At 44.1% G+C, this 21,288-nt stretch overlaps 1 protein-coding gene across 5 annotated transcripts in view; it reads left to right on the top strand.

The window, feature by feature from the left end:
* Tgo (Aryl hydrocarbon receptor nuclear translocator homolog tgo) overlaps nt 1-21,288 on the top strand; it is a 37,228-nt gene that overhangs the window by 2,357 nt on the left and 13,583 nt on the right. For 3 of the 5 annotated variants that reach the window (XM_076768035.1, XM_076768034.1, XM_076768032.1), the window contains exons 1-2: nt 551-3,287; nt 15,806-15,886. In XM_076768035.1, coding sequence (XP_076624150.1) covers nt 3,052-3,287; nt 15,806-15,886 — 317 coding nt within the window. In that variant the 5' untranslated portion in view covers nt 551-3,051. Of the gene's footprint in view, nt 1-550; nt 3,288-15,805; nt 15,887-21,288 lie in introns of those variants that run through there. The other 2 variants (XM_076768037.1, XM_076768036.1) reach the window with 1 other exon arrangement.

Raw genomic sequence — 21,288 nt, 5'->3', positions numbered from 1 at the left:
ATCTTTTTCTTGGTCGATGCATACTATAGCTTGGGGTCGCTTAAAAACATTTAAATTGAGATCTGTTCCAAGTTTGATTTGAAAGAAAAGAGAATTTTCTAGATTATATCAAAATCAAATTTACAAAATATTTATATACTAAATTATTGTATAGTCTTTGTTACGTAATTCTAAAAAATCGCATTTTTCAATTTCACACAGTCAAGTTTTACTGGTATCGATACTTGATTCAATATCATATTAAAAAATCTCAAATAAAATTCACCCATCTATCAGTTTCCCATTTATTATACACGGAAGAAACATTTTTATCGCCATTGATGCTCCTCAGAATATCACAGTTTGGTGAAATATCCCGGAAGATTAAAAATATCCAAAAATAAATGTGCTCACAAATCCAACTAGAATAACTCGATCGATAAATCATAAGTGGGTATTAATAACTGATAATTGTAAAGTATGTCCACGTGGGTAATCGGGTTGGCGAACCCGTCCTCCGGAGCGTCGTCGTCCTCGTGGGCGCGTAGCGTGCACAACGAGGACGATGCATCCCAAGCTAAAAGTCATGCTTTACACGGTGGCTGTTCTGGACTGGCTCTCTGGTGGGAGAAGTGATAGTCCTTAGCGGGGTATAGCACAGCGGCACATTATGCGGCTATGGTGGAATCAGTCACTGGCGAGTTGTGGGTGGTGACTAGTCGGCGATCCATCCGTCCGAGGAACGTGCTTCCGCGTTCGTGCGTTTTCGCGAGAGTCCCCGAATTCCAATGGTTCATCGATCGCGATCCAGGCCTGGTATCGTTCGCCAATCGGCCCGAAAGTTCGCCTGGTTCCGGATCCTCGGCACGTGTCGCGTCGTTTCGATCGTGGATATCGAACTTCCGAAATAACTCGTGTCCGCGAAAGTGTCCGCGTTTCGAAGATCGATGAGAGATGGTGGTTCCAAGTTGAATTTGTACCCCCAGGAGGATCGTGGGTTCGTCGATGGGGCCTGGAGCGAGGCAATCGAGGCGAAATAATGGGTGTCGCTGATCAGTCGGATTAGTCGTTCTTATTAGGCCCGGGCGCCGCGCGTGAAAGCGATCCGTACTTTCCAAAACGGCACCGAAACCGCTAATATCGAAAGCGCGGACAATGCATACGCAATCGTGCCGCAGTCCTCGCCTGGTTCCCTCGAACGTGTCATTATCGCGGTAAAAGTCGGACCCGCCGTCGCGGGAATGGAACTTTGAGGAGATGAATCTTCGAGGAGATCGTGATCCAGCGAGTGTCGAATCGAAAAGTTCGGACTCACCCCGTTCTGTGTCGAGTGAAAATCGAGAAAAATAGTGTTCGATGGAATTTTTTTCGGTTACTTTTTCAGCGTTCAAGTGGTACGAAAGATATTCGAAGATCCGTTCGCGATAGCCGAGCAACGTTTAATCGCGCGGTGTACGTTTGTTTGACATTCTTGTACGGTGCGGCTGGAAAAGTGGAAATAAAGTCCGACTGGACGGGGGATAATTCTTCGCCGCGTCGCCCGTAAATACTGCTCGGGGACGAGGAAAAATTGCCGCGGATATCTACGGCCAACAGGCCTGGAATATCTGGCAGAAACGCGCTGCGAGCAGAGTGTAAAGTATCAGAGATTCATCGGGCATAGATCTTTGCGTAAAGATGACGAGATAACCCGGAGAGGTGAACGAACGGTTTCAGGATTCCAATAGGGAATCTTGAAATCCGATGCAAACGAGCTGTTCACCGGTTACCAGAAATGCGTGCTCCGAGATTAGACAAACTTGGACGTTTCGCTTCTGTATAGATATTACAGGAACAACTGGTTTGATAAGGGTCCAAGAAGTCCCTGGGATATATAAGAAATAGGAGTTTCAAGACTCCAGGGCAACAAGTGTAACTTGGATCCTCTTCTTTACATTCCTCGTAAAGAGATTAGGTGGTAGAGAAGAATGTGATTTGTACAAACACTCTGGCAGGTGTCCAAGAACACAGCAACATCATAGAACCTCTGGGTTAGGCATAGAATCTGTGGGAGCAACTAATCTAGACAACTTGTTTCTATGTTACCGAACGTCTAGCATGTTAATGAATGCAGGGAATCACTCAAGACTTAATTAACGAAGGCAGAAGTTCCTAAGGAATCAGGAGGAAACGAGTACTAACAGGAGATTCAAGACTCTAGGATAAGTGTTCGCAATTGGATGGTCTTTGGTGATTATTCAAGAAGCAAAGAATATTTTGTGAAGGATCAAGACCTAAAGAAACTTGTGGAACGAAATGTTCAGACGATAGGAACCTGTAGGCTGAAACTTGCCTGAAGAACGGATGCTCTCGAGATCGAGGGTTTCGGGGCAGCAAAATGTTGAGATAGCGAAGCACCAGAATCTAATCCTAAGATTAAGGCATCACAATGATATCGCTTAAAATTCGTGACCATCATCTAGCTAATTTAAGTAACTGACTCCCGAAGTTCGCGATAAAGAGTGAAAGATAACGAGTTGGGATTGCACGACGTTAGAAAGCCTCAATAGAGATCTCAATATTCAGGCTGTAATAAGTCCCTGCCAGAGTCTACCGAGTTCGACTAACCTCGATTTCAACGGTAAAACTATTGCCACCAAATGATGAGAAAACTGTTGGCTCGAGCAGCGTCTGCTTAACGAATCGACCGGGCTACCAGGGGCCCCCAAAGACTCTGCACGGATTCGAGCAGATCCAGCCGATTCCCCCGCAATCTAAGGCCCATCTCGGGTCCCCGAAAGATTTCGCGATAGCCGCCGGTGGATAGGGACACTTGTTCCTCGGCTCGAACATGAACTAGCCACGCAGGAAGTCGCCGGGTCGTCAGCGAGCAACGACGAGAGCCGACTGTTCCGTGTCTGTTCTACGTGAAAACCGTCGAGAGTTTGATCGTCGCTGGACGCGGCGGGCGAGATGAAGAGATAATCGAAGCGGAAGGCGAACGAACGGCTACGGAACGTCGGTAGAGAGCTCTCGTGGTCCAAGCAGGAGGGCAGAAGGGTCGGCAAAATAGAGTACCCCGGCGGCAGCGGTATGTACGGGGGCGGCGCGGGTGGCGGGGGGTACGGGGTCGGTTTGGGCCCGGGAGCGGGCCCCTCGCATTACATACCCTCCGCTTCCTCGGTGGGCTACCAATTGGCCCCGCCGCCCCCGCCACCACCTCCGGCCTGCCCCACCGCCGGAAGTCAGCTTCTGTCTTACGGGCCCAACCTATCGCCCCATCATATGCAGCAGACGCACACGGACGCGCAACAGTCCAAGAGACGGAGGTAAATCATCCACGAGAATCTCTTACTTTCTCTCGAACATCCTTACCTCCCCCATTTTTTCTTCGTTTCGTTCTTTTTGGGATTAGTCTCCAAGGTGGTGGGGGCAGTTGACCCCTGCAGTCACGGGCAGCTTTGGGCCTTATTAAGGCAAATAATTCACTGGTCGGACTACTATTTAGCGGTAGTTTGTATCTTTTATAATTAAACTTTCGGGCCTCATAGATTTTCAATATGGCTGACTTCAGGGGCAATTTTGTCGGGAAGTATTCTTTATTGCGATAGAAATTTATAAATGATTGACTGGGTTATTCAGTTTGTGTTATTATAAATGGAACCTGGAAGTTATAGTGCATATTGTGTTGCATAGTTGATCGAAGGAATTATCCGACGGCCGACGATTCGAAGTTGAATTTCACACTCTACTTGAAAATCAAAATTTGTACGTTTTCGTTTGTCTACGAGAGTATAATCAATGGATCAATGAGAGGTTTAATTAGTGCATTATACGTATTTATACATACGTTGTTATGAATCATCTGATATACTATACCGCCAGACACTTGACCCTTCCGGATTCGCTCGTCGACGATTCAAATCCCTTATCACTGCCCTCGACATCAAGAATGTAAATCTCCGATCAGATGGAAAAATTTAATCCGAAAAACCGAACTTATCTATACGTGCATCGCAAAGTAGAAACTACGTGAATCTCGAAACACACGCTTATCGTACAAACTAATCGTTTAAAATTCTACACTCGAGAAGAAAACACAAACAGCGATAATAATCATAGTATTGTCTTTATTATACAGTTGAATGAAAATAAAGAAATACACGTTTATAGAATTAATATTAAGTAGAATCTGACGTCCCATAGTTTCGACATACTGTACATTGTCGGACAGGTAAACATGTCTATAGTACCTAATTCAGAAGTCGTGTAAACACGTCCATAGCCTCGGAATATGTAATCCGCCGGCTGTGTAAACATGTCCGTAGCGTCGGAAGGGTTAAATGTAATCAAACACCTCCGGTTTGAGCTGATAAGAAACATAGACGCCGGCTGGAAAACAGTTTGACACTGCACGATACTTCGTCGAAAAATTTGTCCACCTACTCGAATTTTTTTCTCAAAAGTGCGTAGGATTTCGGGGGTGTGTCTATTCACCAAAAATGACTGTAATCGACCCCTGCAACTAAAAATAATTTTTTTAGAACGATTCGAAATGTTTTAATTTTGTCGAAAAATTTCACACCTTCTCGAATTTTTCTCTAGAAAGTGGGTAGGATTTCGGGGGTATGCCTATTCACCAAAAATGATTGTAATCGACCCCTGCAACTGAAAATAATATTTCCAGAACGATTTGAAATTTTTTAATAACTATTTAACGAAACCTCACTCAAGAAATTGATATTCTTGAGCCTCTAGAATCTCCCATTAAAATTTTTCCCATGAGGTATATTAAAATTTGAACTAAATAATGTAGCTATTTTTTTCGATTATTTTATCGGAAACTCGTGTTACCACGGTGTGCTAGATCCAGTAATAAAACGTTTAGTAAAAAAGATAACTATACGTCGTCGATAACGTCTGACTAAATAATTATTCGAGGCGTGCAGCCATTCTGTCCCGCGTTGTATCCGAGCGCAGCGCAACTCGATCGAAACGCGTGGTTCCGTCAACGGGAACGGGATTTCTAAATTGTAAATGACCGTTGCGCATAGTTAATGAACAAAGAAAAAAGAAGAAAACTGCCGCGAGAGCACAAGCAGACCGTGTTCGGTCTAGTTTAGTCGGGAATCGTGACCGTTGTTTCTTACGATTGCTTATTGAAATTGAGAGAGCCGTGAGCGTATAGCGGTCATGGATTCGCAATTCCCTTAAATCAATAGCAATGACGGCGATGGGAGGTGGGAGGGGAGGAGGGAAAACTTCTGCGGTTCGCTTCGGAAATTTCTTCTATCGGCCCATTACGTCGCGATTTACGCGGCGCAATTGGACAATACGTGGCTCGCGGTGCCGCGATTTGCGGATTATCATAATAGCCGGCCCCGGATCACCGACTAGATCGATCCTCGTATCGTTAAATTTAATCGAACGAGAAATCAGCGTGCGAACATGCGAGCTGAGAGGCAAATATGCTTTGTTTACGTTCCTCGCAACCTGCGGAATCTTGAAAAATTCGGATTCTCCAATGCTGTGTTCACCGATTTCAATGAAATTTGGTAAACTGATGGATGTGGATCCACAATAAACATAACCGTAATTGCAGCCGTAGATATTCAGAGGCATTTAGTAGCAAAAGTGTTGATAAGTATGGGTCGAAGTATCATTTCTTTCGGAGTTATAAAACATTTTATTACTGTTACCCAACTCCTTTTTATCGGTTCATAGGATATGTTCAATATGGAGACAAATTCGATTCGATACTGTAGAATTTTGATGTTGGAAATAGGACCATTATTTTGCAATTATTTACTTTAGGGTTCTTCTATTGTAAATAATATCGTGACGCGTGGTAAGTTCGGAGTACCGGTCACCGGTGACCTCCGTTCGCAGAGGGGATTTTTGAGTCGACGAAAGCGAACTATGCTATCGCGGTGGACGATTCCGTCTCGGTGCAAATGTCAAGTTTTCCATGAAATTTATCACGTAGCGTTTTATCATCGAGGGAACATTCCGTGGTATCGGCAGTAATTCGTCCGCGCTCGGCTCGCGATTGGTCGAAAAACGAAACAGTGACACTACCTTTGAATCGAGATAGCCCGATTATCGGCCGAAACCTGCGTAAAAACACCGCGAGGCCCTCGTAAAACCACTTTACCGCTACCACGTGGACGGAAAACATGGATTTGCTAGTCCATAATGGGGATTCGAAAATGTCGTAACATGTTGCGTCAACCGTTTCTTCTGTTTCGCGTTGTTCGCGCGAATTTTTGCCGATTTGCAGCTCGAAAAGATAGCTGTACACTATTTCCAACCTCTTCAGGCCCGTTACAGATAGCGGAATCCTTGAAGAAGATATTAAAATCAATTTTTAGTCGATGCAATACCAGAAAAACTTGGAAAATGCTAATAATTACTAATGATTATATATATGGTTCGTGGTACCAGAAATAATTGTTACTTTACGTCTGAAATAAGTATACAAAATATACTTTGCATAGACGTAGATGAATTTATTTAAATATTTCATACCGTTGAATGTATTATAATGTATAATTGCTTGGTCGAAAAACTGTTGGAAATTATTGTATTGCTTCTGTATTCTCTAAATTCAAAAATTTTCGAAATATACGATATTTGGTTCGATAAGCGCAAAATTTATTCTTTTTTCTTGATAAGGTGTTGTACGATTTACATTTTTAAATATCGAGAAAGATTGGTTGGTTGCGCGATGTTATTACGGGATCGGCGAATTTTTCTCTGAAATACAAACACGTCGACGGCACGGATTATAAATAATGTCACGTTTCGGCGGAAGTAAATTGCTTCATTATTGTACAATGTCTTGCGTAACAACTACCGACTTCATTATATATACAAAAGGACTGAAAAACGAATATACGACTTCCTCATACTTCGCGTCCTTCGTGTTGGGTTATAATGTTTATTGCGTGACTGTTTTTCAATCGACACGTTCCTGGCCATCGCGATCGGCTTGCTATAAAATCGGCTGCCACCCATTGGCGTACAAGTCTCATTATTGACGATCAATACGACGGGGGAATATTTTCTTAAAAACATTTTTCTTTTGTTATTAATTCACTTGTTGAAATAGATTTCATTTTTATCTATTGAAAGGAGAGATATTCTTCGCAGTGGCGTAGGGAGATTTTTCCCAATTTCATTTCAATATTTTTGTATACAGCTTTAGAATAAATTTTCAAAATGCAGCAGTTATAAAATAGTTAAAATGAAATGTCATAAAAGGACACATTTATTTCACGAAATAATTCTGTAAACCTCAAATTGGCGTTACAAGTAATCATTACCATTTTTACCATTTTAAAAAGTTGAAACATTCGATGGTCCCCGAAATTTGGACAGCAACGAAGGGAACGAGAATGGCCCCGATTCAAAAATTGTTTTCTGGCGATAATGGCACCCCCAAGTGGCCGTGGCCGCGGCGGCGACCGGGATCTGGCATTTCTACGATCGCGTAAAAACTCGATCTATCGAAAGGGCAACCGTCGGCCGCTGGTAGAGCCGTGAAAGGGATCTTTTTTCCCCTCGCGTCGGGTCTTTCTTCTGTCAGGCCATTATCTTCGCCGGGTTATTCTCACTTTCGTCGAATCCCGGCCAAAGTCACGCTCCATCGACTTCTTCTTCTTCTTCGTCAACTTCGGCGCGGGACATTCTTACTTACGGCTACGAACAAATCCCCCGCCTCGGGATTAACAGTTCGGGCTTGTTGTTTTTACGAGGTTCCCTCTTCCCGAGCAGAATGGTAATAAGACCGATTCGATTTTCACCGAGATCGTCCTCCCTCTTCTTTAACGAGACTTTTAATGAACCATCGACCGCGAAAAAAATGGCACCGGTGACGCAGGAGCGTCATTACGTTTTCATTGCCACTTTTACGACCGCGTGATCGCCGCAGGTTTGACGTTAACAAAATTATTCACCCTGGGATTCTTTTTATCATTCGGTATCAATTATTTTGTGTTTTCTTATGGTGAAATGTTAAGGAAAATGGATCTGGACGATCTAGAAAATTTCACGAATTTAGTCTGGCAATTCGAACGATAGAATTCACCAAGTTATCGAAACTGTAACTTCAAAACGACGAGTCGGGAGTTGGTGGAAAGGAACGAGAGAGTTCTCCAAGTGTCGCGCGACTAATCGCGAGTGGGATTTACAAAAGGCGAATTATCCAGGAATTGTGAGAAATGAAAAGCATTTTTCGCGGGACTGCAACGATCCCAGGCACGAGGTGGACGTCTAATACTACGAGCTTAACGTACTACGCTCGACCACGTGCATCGAACGTGCTAGGCACCAAACAAAACCCACTCGTCGCGGAATTCGTCACGTACCGGAGATTTGCGGCCGTTCGCGAATTTACGCGGCCGGTTACCAGATCATTACGTTACGTAATGTCCCAGACACGCGTGATGCTGGTCCCGGGACCATTCGCGGCCGAATTACCATTTTTAGCAAATTTTTCCTTCGAAAGCGTACGATCAACACAACAGTCCGTACAAGGAATCAGTGAAACTTGTTCTATTTGATAATCAGGGCAATATTTTGTGAAAGAATCCAGGAAAAGTGAAAATGGTAACTTGGGAGGATTTTTTTAATATTTATAGCGTTCGAAATTATTTTGCCTCGCTAGTGTGTGAATTACTTATTTTAGACAATTTAATTACCATCTTGAAGATAAGTGGTGATGAATACTGGCAATTAATCATAAAATTTTCACTCCGACGGAGCCGGTTTTACTTTCAACGATCAGTAATAGATTCTTGCCACAGAAATAGTTAATATTTCATCGTGAATTATATTCTCGACCCATGCGATATATTCCACCGGAGCTTTTCACGTGAGAAGTCGTTGAACCGGATGGATCTACGACGAGGAAAGTGTGTTTCGAGATTGTGGCGCGCGCGCGCGCGCGTGTTTTTTTTTTTCTTTCGTAATTAAGACCTTATTAGCTACGCTCGCTACGCACATAATGCATATTTATGTCATACAATATCGACATGCATCCTCACACAAGCGGACTTGTTAAAGGAAATAATATATTAGACACTAAATACGTCGATGTTTGTTCGTTGAATCGCATCGGACAAAAATCCAATTAAACATATACGTATTCAAGGAAATTTATTTTAATCGTTCAATTATGTTATTGGCTCGTATAATTCGATGCTTGTAAATTTAAATTTGTTCGAGTAAATAACGGAGAGTTATAGCTGCGGCCCTCGGAGCGCGAAGACATGCACTTACCGCGCGTTGAAGTCTCTGAAACTCTTACGAAAGTTGCGCCCATTAGTCCATTGCAATTACATGAATTATATATGAACGCTTAACTATTTAGTATGGTCATTAATTCTCGAACGAAATCAAATTTTATTTACCATTGTCTGGTGCATGAATAAATTTGCGATCACCAAAAATTGTCAAATCCAGATTTATTCGAGAAGAGTGGATTTTCGATGTCCTCCTGCCCACGTGGGGCGTCGATAATCGCCGAAACGGAGTCTTCGACGAAAAACCGAGACGACCAGGCAGTTACACGCCGCACGAACAGAAGTACCAAACGGCGTTCGCAATTAAGTAGATTTCTTATTTCCTCTTCCTTTTGCGTTTTCGTCGCGTGACTTTCCGCTCGAGGCGAGCCCGCACGCCCCAAACAATAAGGGTTCCCTCAGGCGTGAGAACGCTCGAGTTCCTCATTCGTTCCATTCTACCGTGAAACGGCCGATTCCCGACGAAGTCGTTGTATCCTTCGTCGCTATCGCTCCGCAAACCGCGACGAGAACCCCTTTCTCATCCTCTCCGTGCGATTCAGCAATAATTTCGCTCGCCTAAGGCCCGCGGTCCCATTCGTGGAAACCAGAATTTTCTTCAAATGGCCCGCCAATCACTCTGCAATAGCTAAATAGGCGTGGTATCGGCGTAAATTGTAATAGTTTTTGGAAATTCTTAGTTCAAGTGGAAGGTATAAGTCTTCTTTTCGTAATGAACATCCCCAAAATACCTTACACAGTTATACGAATTCTGTTAATCCTAATGTTGTTCGAATGGAAAGTAAGAATATTGATAATAAATTTTAACAATTTCCAACGCCTTCAGCAACTATGTAACCCTCTATAAAGACTTGTAAAGCCACGAATGACAAATATGGCGGCTATGGCAATCGAAAGCTCTATCGTTCCTCGTAGAAAACCCCAGTTTTAAACTTTAAGTTACACCATAAAAGGCGTTAAAATTCTCAAATAATCGGATAGTATACGAATTTAATTCGAGGAATATTTAGATCGTCCGAGCGTAGTTGGACGAGTAAAATAGTTGGACCGGGAAGTCCCGGCCCTAGTCCGGGGGGAGGCCAATCAGACACTGATACGGGAGTCGTTGGTCTTGAAATCACACCGATCGTGAGTCGCGAAAAAGTCAGCGCGAGCAGCAACGAGGGTCGGTAGGAGCGATCGAGGAGGCGGTGACCAATAAGGTCGGGGGAGAACGGATAAGAGTCCCGGACTCGGAGAACGATGGACCGCCTCCTGTCGCGGGGCCCGTTCCTTGGGCCCGCCAATAGCTACGCTCTTTCCTTTTAATATGCCAACACTCACGGCCGACATCGCCGCTCACCTAATGGAAAAAACGTCACACTGCCGTGCTTAGGTGTTAGATTCTTGGTCAGCGATCTGTCGCCTCGCCTTTGCTCCTCCTCGCTTCTTTGCTGCTGGCTTCCGTTCAGACTTGCCAACTGTTTCCCCTCAGGCTGTAGATACTCCACGACATAAATACAGTTAATTAACCTTCCTACAGCGAACGGTTCCATAGAATTCCCATTTTATTAGAGTTTGAGAAGCTTAGGGAACACTTGGTTCTTTTTAGACATTTCGCTTCGGTGGAACACCTTTATTTTTAGTTCACAGACGCTTTGCAGCACATGGTGGTTCGATTAATCAATTATGGAGCCTAATGAGTTCGATATTTTAGGCAGCCATTAGTAGACGGTCAGTGTTCTATCAATTTTGTTAGAATTTTTAAAAGGATCGTCTTAATAGCCCAACAGTAACTCGCTAGGATACGTGTTTGGTAGCCAACAGTTAGGATTTGATACGAATCAGCATCCACCGAGGTACTCTGTTGGATTATTCTTATCACCTCGACCTTTCCTCTGTCGGACGTTGGAGGAAGGGTCGGAAGAAAGTTGTTAGGAAGAGGCATCACTCTTTCAGGACACTTGGTCTGCATAGGCCTGTACGTCGGATAGATCAGCCCTGTCCAAAGCTACATGGCTAGGCTGTAGATACGCGCGAGCATTGGAAGACTTAGCTAGGTGTAACACACGTGGACGCAGAGGAATGGCGAACGTAAATGTACGAGGACGATCGTGGACAACGAGCTGAAAGGGGAAAGAGGGGGGTCAAAGTCGTGACTCTCCAGTCGAGCTGGAAAAATGCAAAAAGGCGCCACCGTAACCTGGACACAGCGCACCACATCGCGTGGGGCTCTTATTTCTCTATTTTTTGCTCCCTTCCGTTCGTTCGAGGCTTGACCGTCCGTTCTTTCGGTTCTTTCGGCCTGATTGGACGGGTTTGACCTCAGGAGTTGCCCACTGTCGCGGCACAGAGTCAGAGTAATCAGAATCTAAAGACTCCCAAGAATTCAACAAATATTGTTTTAAAAGACCACAAGATTTTGTTAGGTCTGATAGTACCAAGAAACTTAAGTTTGAAGTGGTTCGAGAGTCCCAAGTTCATAGAGGTACCCTAAGAGTTCCAATAATCCAAGAATCTCAAAATCGATGGGTTCGAACAGTCTCAAACGACAGCTCCAAAAGACACTATAATCCGGATACTGTGCGCCATATCACCTAGATCTCCTCTTTCCCCGTGTTTCGTTCCCTTCTCTCCATCTTTCCGTCTAATTATGTCAATTTGATCTCAGGATATACCGTCTGCATTGTCTGAGGAAATCCTCGACGCTTTAGGTAATCCCCAAACTTGGATCAGCGCGAGTCACTCGAACAGAATGACTGTGTTGCTTCGTATAAATCGTTCGACTCGACCATGCGAGTTGCCGGAGCGAAACTGGCGAGATGAAATCTGTTACGCTGCGTTTTTACAAACGCCACACGTGGTTGAATAATGTGTGCCTCAGCCGCTACCTAAGCCCGTTCCCAGACGCTTTACACGCTGCTTGCGTTGCATGATTTTTCCGTCGACATAAATAATCCCATAATTGATTTTTTGAACGTATTCATACCATTTGCAAACAGTATTGTTTTAAATATTCTTAGTGGTAGATGCTGACATTTACTGGGAACGAGCAAACAAACGGAGACAAACATTCTAAAACTGTTTAACACCTGACTATCTTACAAACTATACGTCTGAAGTCTGTTGATCGAGTATAGAAGCGTCGATAATTGAACGTCATGGAGCTATCATTCGATGACTATGCGAGCTTTTGAATAATATTTATCTCGACGTTCGTTCATTTAATGGAGAAGCGTTAATTTCAATGCCAAGCGTCGGGTTCGACTAATCGATCGCGCGAACGTTAGATCCGAGAGTGAATAATTCAGCGACCGATACAGGACAAAATTGTCGGCTGCCTCGGACAAAGTATCCAGCCGCGCAGCGATTGCTATTCGCGGCGTGTTAAGATTGATTACAGCGTATGTAACGCCGCATCTCATTAATGAGGATAGTAATAGAAGAAAACTGACCGACGATACGCTCCTAAGGAAGGGCTCTATCAAGACATTATTGCGATCCTTATGCGCGAGATGATGGCCGACGAAGGAACGTGCTGTTGCCGGATTAACGAAGCTGTTTGTTGTTCTTGTTGCACGTTGCTCCGCGTGATCAAGTTTGTGCGTTGGCGAGCTCGTTAAGAAGCTTAAACGTTTGAATTGAACATGGCGATTGTTTGTTCGTCATTTATCCGGACAGGCTCACCAAAGGAACACTTTGAATTATGTATGGTAGCATTGTTAGACAGCTCGCCCCTCTTCGCGTGTGTATTATTTCATTTGTCAATGTTTGATCCAGTTTGAACGATTCGTTTCCTTCGATTTAAGAAATTATCCGAAGCTAGGAGTTCCAAGTTTCTTATTGTTCGATCATGTTTGAGAGATTCTTTGAAGATTCTAGTAATTAAAAGTTTCGTATCGAGTGGTCTGTAGAGGTTTGATCTAGTTTGAACGATTCAAACCAGTCGGGGTAATGCTCCAAACGAATTACGTCGATTTATTAAATAGAATGCACCTACAGTTACGATCAAAATGATCGTATGCCAAGCCTCAGCGACAGTAAACAAAAATGAAATCCATAGGAAGGCAATCCAGTCACGAAGGAGCGTTGATTTGCATACAATTTCATGTCGCGGCTAAACAACGCAATTTGATACGCAATTAGATTTCCTCGCTTCGTTCTTTGCTCGCCGGGGATCGATCATCGTTTAACGTCAACCGTAAATAGAAATGAACCGAAACTACGAGTCGGCGATCGCGCGACGCCGTAACTCATTGTTTGTAACGCCGGAGACCTAGCGTCGCTGCCGCGATGATTTAGTGGCCAGATAAACGAGATAAAAAATCTGTATCGAGCCACGGTTCCCACGGCTTTTGTGGCTACAAATTATCGAATGTTCGCCAGGAATACGGAGATTAGTAATCTGGCGTCAAAATCTGCACGCGAATTACTCAGCCTGGCTTTCACCGTCCTCCAAAATAGCAAAAATGTAGGAATGTTTCAACCATTTTGAAAGGCTCGTAAAAGTTTCGAAAGTCCCAAAATTCTTAAGAATTATCGGATTTGCTAAGGTCTTGAGGTACCGTGAATTCTAAGATTTTTAAGAGTCCCAAGGGTCCCAAAAGTCCCAAGAGTCGTGCAAGGGCTCTACGAGTGTCGGTAGTCGGCAGCGTCCAAAGACGTCAAGGGCCTAAAAATTTTCAGAAGTCCTCGTAGTCTCTTCTCGGTTTCTCAAAGCAGCCGACTTTCGGTGGCCCAAAGCGGGCCCAGCTTCGGGGACATCGCGTTTTCTGCTCACCGAGCATGCATGTACGTATCTGTTAAGTCGACATAATACCGCGGGCCGCATCATTATGTACTCCATAAGTCTCCAGGCCCCGTAGTCTCTCTCCTCTGCCTCTTCGTTCTGCTCGGAGTCTACTCGGGCCCTGGCAGCAAAAAGGGGAAAAGAAAAAGGGGCGCAGAGCGAAGGTGGAGGGGGGAGAAGGGATACGGAGCCTTCTCGGTGTACCCGGATACACTCGCTGCGGGCCCTACACCACCCCCACTTCGTCCTCTGGGGCCCATGGGACCCATGGGGCTCGCGGTGGGGCACGGTGGGGGCAAGATGCTGGCTGTAGCTCGCCGTGGCGTTCACCAGAGCAAAGAAAGGGAAAAAGACACGGCGAGGAAGGGAGGCTGGGAAGAAAGGGGGCCTTACTTTTTCGCTCAGGGTCAGAGGCGTACATCACCCGCGAGCGCGCGCGCGTTCGCCCGCTCGCTCGCGCAGCGTAATAGACTGACGATCAGCCGGATTTCTATGTGCGCCGCCGAGCCCCGAACGAGAGCATAATTTTCTATCGTGCTTAATACGCCGGCCTGGCGGAGAGAACACGACTCATGCCGGTAACGAGACGTCAATGACGGATTTACGGCGCTCTTCCTTCTATCGTGTGCCCCTTTTCTCGCTCGTTCGTTCCCCATTTTTTTTTTTTCATTCTCTACGTCGGAGGAACTCCTGGTCCCGATGGAAATTGAGTTGTGACAGCCGCGGTCGTAACGATGATGAAGGGGAGTCAGACCCAATGACGGGAGATGACTTTCTGTTGGGCCTTACGTATTACCTTTATCTGATCGGAGTATTACCTATTTCACTTGAACTCTTATTATCTCGATTTCTTCCTGGATAATGGAAATTTTTGGGGTCTTACGAACTAGGTGGAGGGATGAATAATGATATTGAATTTCCTTGAGAAAAGTTTTTATCTTATTCTGAACTCTGAAACAATTATAGTACTGACTCTCAGGTTGTCACAACTTCTGTCTGCTTGTCACAATTTTGTCTGTAACGTATATAGAGTCTAGGGAAGCCAAAGAGTTGGGAGATCAATTTTCACCTACCTCCCTCTCAGATTGTCATCGGTTCGGGGATCTATGGTGGTATATCGCGTACGATATGCAACAGGTTGTGCGTGTCCTCGATAGTTTTTAGTTAGGAAGTAGTCAAGGATCAGGCCCGTTAATGTAGGCAGACATTTGTTCGTTAAAATTGTGACGCAAGTTCGAATACGGTCTCGATCCCGATGGCATCGATTCGATTTATAGAGCAGAGTCGGCCGTGAATATTGCATGAGAGACTTTGTCCCGCTTACTGTTACACGACGCTCCAGATTTGGGGAAGTTGGATAGGCTACGTCCAATTCTGTACCGGCTGCCCCGACACGTTTGGTAATCCGGAAATGATTACACTTTGCGTATCGGCGACGCGACATTTATTCGGGACGTTCGTAGAATATCTATCGGGCCGTACTGACAGATGAACGAGTCAATCGACCGTTCTCAGGCTGACGCGGCTCGGAGAAGAAAAAGCTGACTGCTGAATACGATCGAAACGCTATCAATTGTCGCAACAGAATTCTGAACGATGCTGAACAAATTCTAGTCATCGTTTGTGAGGATGATGCATGCTAAATTTCGAAGAAAACTTCAATCGAAATTTACCATTTTGTTCCGATGGACTGTGTGAATTGTTAAGATGCTTTTGTCGTTATTTCGTTGTTTTAATCTGTGCAGAATGATTAAAAGCGGTAATTCCTTTCCAGATCCGACGAAGATGATCCCAGCGGGTGTAAATATAGAAGGCTGGAGGACGAGAATGTACAGGACAAAGAAAGATTTGCGAGGTGAGTATCACGCTCGACGTGTATTGTGCATGCTCTTGCTTTTACGATAAATGAGGGAGGTCAGTGAAACGGGTTAAACGTCCATTTTTTGAGGGAAATATGCGTTCGAGGCAAAGTATTCCAACAAAAAATATCAGCGTTCCAAATGTTATCAAAAAGTACGTTTTAAATAATTAAATTTATACCTAGGTACCAGATACAGTATACAGGTAGAAGGATCACTTTCTAGTTCTATTATGCATCAGTGTTCTACGACTGCTGAGAGTATCGATCTGGAATTCAGGAAGACATCTCCAAATACTCTTAGCAGTACTCCGAAGAAACGGTTCTTCACACTCGGTAAAATAACTGAAAAATTCATGCGATAGGGCAGTGCTTCCCAACCTTTTTTTGAACAAAAATAGAATTTTGTTACTATACCAGTGACAAATTCAACATAATTTTATAATTGCTCCCAAAAAATATTCAAAGCTCCCCTCTTGTGGGGCATTCTTAAAAAAACACAATGGAGGCTTAAGTAACTTACACTGGTTGTCTCACACATGAGTGTTCCCCGCGCCATCGCTGACAATATCGATCCAGAACTCAAGTGGACATCTTTGGATCCTCCTACAGTAGCCTCAAGAAAAACACCTACACTATAGTCTAATTTTACACCAATTCAGAACTCGAGAAGAGTATTAAAAAAATTCCTGAAATTAGGGGTTGAATAAAACTATTTCAAGCTGACATAGTTTGGCGAAGAAAGCAGTTTGATCCAGTACTCAGGACAATCTAAGTCGTGCAGCAAGAGCCCCGAACGAAACGATTCCGGGCCACCCAGTAGAATAATTGAAAAATCATTCACGACGAATGTCGGACGGGCCCTGTTATCTGGTCCCAAAAATCAGTCCCCGGGGTCTCGAGTGGTCGGAGTTACGGTCGGTTGGTTCGAGTCGTTCTTTCCGCGGTTGACGAAGGACCGAGGCCACTGGTCTCTTTTCCGATAGCCATCATTGTTAATTCGTATCACGGCGTCCCGGGATCCCAATATGTTCCACCGGTACACCCTGTACATGGCTGGGCGAGTACGAAGATACATACATACCTACATGATACCCGCCAATGTGAGTCGATAGCGGAATGGGAAGCCCTCCAGGCTGCTCCAGCGTGGGAACATAAGGTACTTATACGCGCGCAGCGTCCTTTGGCTCCGTCTACGCTGAAGACATCGTATCTTGATCCTCTATCGCGATGCTCGTGTTGACACGGCGGATTCGCGAAATGAAATACGACGAGCGACGCGCATTATGCCAGACAATGCCGGGTCCGTATTGTTGAGAGGCGATGTTACGACCTAGGGGAACCGATTGCTGAAAATTGTGGGCGGCCGGGTGTCGTTTGCTCCGCTGGATCTGGGTCAGGTCTAAGCAAATTACCTTCCGACGCGGAAAGCAGCTTTATTTGAATTATTCGATCGTTTGCTGGCGTTTATCGTCGTTTGTTCGAACAGATCCAGGCTGGGGATGTCCTGGAGTGACGACTCTCTTTGTCGGGACAGCAGAAATATTCTGAAAGAAATTTGAAAATTAGTTAAATGCGTTTGTAGTGTTTCTTCGTCAAAATATGTCAGGTTGAAATAGTTTTATTCAACCCCTAATTTCAGGAATTTTTTTAATACTCTTCTCGAGCTCTGAATTGGTGTAAAATTAGACTATAGTGTAGGTGTTTTTCTTAAGACTACTGCAGGAGGATTCAAAGATGTCCACTTGAGTTCTGGATCGATATTGTTCAGTGTTGGATACTTTTTGTTAAAATGGACTTGGGTTTGGCTCTGGAGATTCCAAATAACCCAAGTCCACTTTTCTTTTAATCAACTTAATTTACTAGATTTCCAAAGGAATAATACATCTCAGTTTAAAAAAGTAGGTTTGAGTTTGTTTGAATAATCAAATTGGTGTATGTTGAAGATGGATAGTATTTGCTTTTAGAAACCGCGTTGATTAGTTGACATCAAACGCATGAAACCTTAAGATTTAATGCAAATCGAGCATGAGTCAAACTTTTGCACACGATTGTGGAATCTTTATCGAGTTTACGCCGTCAGGGATTTCTGAGATCGTATCTCGAACACGAATGACGCATAATTACTACGTCTTTTGTCTACCGATAATACCAGGCATTTAGCTTCGACTGTAATATCGTTGTGACGTGGAAAATCATGCTAGAATTTCATTACGAATGTCTATTAAATTTTTATTTAATATCCGTGCGTTTAAATTATTTATTGGTAGAATTCTCTTCTTGTTGAACGCAACGAAACTTTTCGATCGTTGGAAAATCGTCGAGGAAAGCTTTCCACAGAATTGACCTTAGGAATAATGAGAGACGAGATTTCATCAGTTTCGCTCTTGTAGCGAACCGGTGCGTGTACGATTCTATGATAAAAGTTTCTTCGCGATACTTATTTGATCCATATTGTTATCGTCCGCGCGATAAAGTGTTGCAAAGACTGGTCGTTGTTACAAGAAAACCAGAAACAATGGCGGTCTTTATCGCGACGTTTTCCTTCAAGCTGCCTGTCTAATTGCACGTGGGTTTCAAGTCGCGGACGTGACTGTCTTGCTATTTTTCAGATTTAGGATTTCCATGCTCCTTGGCCTTGACACTCTTCACTTATTTATGCACACAACTCCAAACTCTAATTAGGACTCGGAGAACTTGAAGTTCCTCGACGAAGTCTCCTACTCCTGTTCCCCAAAAACCTACAAAATATCGAACAAGAAATATTTTCAAAAATATAAAATATAATGAACACGTTTCATCCAGATAAAACAGTGCATGGAACAACTCTGTTAGATACCCACGATACGAAGCACAGTGTGCTTACATATTTTCAAAACGTAGAATTGTTTAAATATATATAATCGTTTCGAGCGTTCCTGGAAAGTCCATTAAAATAAATAATTTTCTCCCCCGTCCTAAAAATTCACCCCGATTTCTGGGAAGTACGTTCTCCAGTATCGTGCTCCGAACGAAACCGCCCACTGTATGTACAGGTTTCATGGAAAAGTCGGCAAGCCGCAACAGCTCCGATGTCGCGAGCGCCCAGGAACCTCACTTTTAAGTTAATAACGCAATTACTGCCTCCCGCCGCAAGGCGCGCAACCCTCTTATCCAGCGCCGTCCGCTCCCTCGTCTTCTTCGGTCCGTTCTTCTTTTTCTGGTTTCGTCTCTCCGCCCCGCTCCTCGTTGCGTCTTCTCGCGAACGCGCCGCGTTAATACCGGCCCCCGTCGTTTTTGGCAGCGCAATCGTTCCAGCGGCGGCGATAAACCGCGAAATCGCTTCTTCCCGCGCTATTGTCGTCGCATGCCGGCGGTTACCCGAGATGGAACTGTTTTTGTCTCAATCCCCCCTTCTTTTCTTGAAAACACGAAGCAGACATTGTAATTTCGACGTTACGACTATTCACCGACGACGTCTGTATTTACCGGATCGGTGGAAAAAATCATTTAAATTGCTCCCGTCGTATTTATAGACGATGGAGTTTCACGACTTGCGATCGTCTGGTTTGATCTTGAGATTGATAAATTTGTACGTTGCTGGACGAGGTAGAAGAAAAAGAGTAAAGTGAGGTTAGGAAAAAAGGCGGGAAAGAGAATGCGTGGCGGCCATATTGAGTAACCTAGAAAAGTATTTACTTTATCGTCTGCATTAAGATTGAAGTAAAGGAAAATTAGGAAGTAGGGTTAAGAAGCTAACAAAAAGAAAATTCACAGATCGCTGGTTACGTCGTATTGCGTATGATCGCAACACTTGGGCGATTACGCACGGTAGTAAATGTACTGGGAGAATTTATCGTCTAACGTTCAGCAGCTTCACCTGCGATTACGTCTTCGTTTGCAAATGATTTAAGGGACATTTAACGAGTCCCGTATTCGCCATTTCATTCTTTAAAACAACTTCCTTTCACCGCCACTAGGTGGTAGACGCTAACGCAGCCATATTTGAGGGCCTCTATGTTCGCGAGCAAGTATCGAGGTTCTACTATATTTCGCATAACGTAACTACGTGGGTAGATTTAACGAGACCCCGGAAATCCGTCGATCGGACCACGAAAAATCATCGGGCCCCACTTCGTAACGCAAACCAAACATCTGTCTCCGTTAGCATATGGGAATATTAAGATTTGTCATAAATCACTCGGTGGCTAGGATGCTTGTTAGCATACGTCCACCGCTCTGTTGCGCGGCCGGAATATATTCGATAACGAATGCGATCGCATTAAACGGTCCTCGATCGATTCATAATTCATTTCATTGTTCCGTGAGGAGAGAGTCTATAAGTTCTATCGACACGGCCACTCCGCTCCATTCGTATCGCACGGTGCTGTAATAATGAATGCTCCTGAGTGATGCTCACGATATGAGAGAAATCCGTCTTTTCGTCCGTAAAGTACTGTCTCGCGATAGTAATGCCATTAATCATCAGTTTATGTAATTTTCATCTGCGAGAAATGTCTCCAATTCTGCAATCTACCAGAAGTGTCTTGACAAAGACGAGTATTATGAATAGTAAAAGTATTACGAGTGCTGAAATTGTATAGATTTTAATATACAGAACGCTTAAAAATGATCGAACGAACAGACACGTAAATTCTACGTGAAAAAAGAAAACGAAAAGTCCTTTGCCATTCTGCAATTTAAGACGTCGTTCTTGAAATATGAGTAGTTAAAGTTTCTACGCGCGAGTGCACGCATGCATCATCGCGTCAGCTGATCGAAGTACAAAATGGCGTCTGCCAGGAGTAACGTCAGTAAACTTTGACTGCTCGTACCTCGAGAACGGAGTCTCGCACAGCAAAATGGTAAAGAACTTTTCGATTTCATTTTTTGGCATTAAAGTTTTGAAACAGTGTATGATGTTCATGGACACGTCGTAATCTCAAAAAATTCGGTAAATGACAGCACAGAAGGAACAGTGAGGCTAAATACGTGTAATCATTAGATTAGACGATGCGAAATGTTTTCACAATAATTTAACTCGAAAGGGAAACTCAGTATTCGTAAAGTAAAAGTGTAATATCAACTATATGGTATTCTCTGTTCGTGTGGACTGATCTTTTCCAAGTCGTTGGATCTGAATTCCATCCAGAGGCAATTTCTCCAGCTCTCTGGTATAGGTTTGCCCTGTCGTTAGACGAATCCATAATTCACGCGCGGGACGTTGTCATTTATGGGTATCCTCTTGCAACGCCGAGCGTATCGACGACGACAATGATGATGATGATGACGACTCGACCGCGATCTCCTTCGCGAATCTTCTTTTCCTCTGTGTCCCGAGGAACCCCCCTCCCACTCCTTAGAATGATTTTATGTGCGCGGTACGTGTACTTCAGCGCCGACTTTGTATCATCGTAATG

Source organism: Colletes latitarsis, chromosome 7 (genome assembly GCF_051014445.1).
Source record: "Colletes latitarsis isolate SP2378_abdomen chromosome 7, iyColLati1, whole genome shotgun sequence".
Taxonomy (NCBI): domain Eukaryota; kingdom Metazoa; phylum Arthropoda; class Insecta; order Hymenoptera; family Colletidae; genus Colletes; species Colletes latitarsis.
This window is presented reverse-complemented; position numbering and strand designations above follow the sequence as displayed.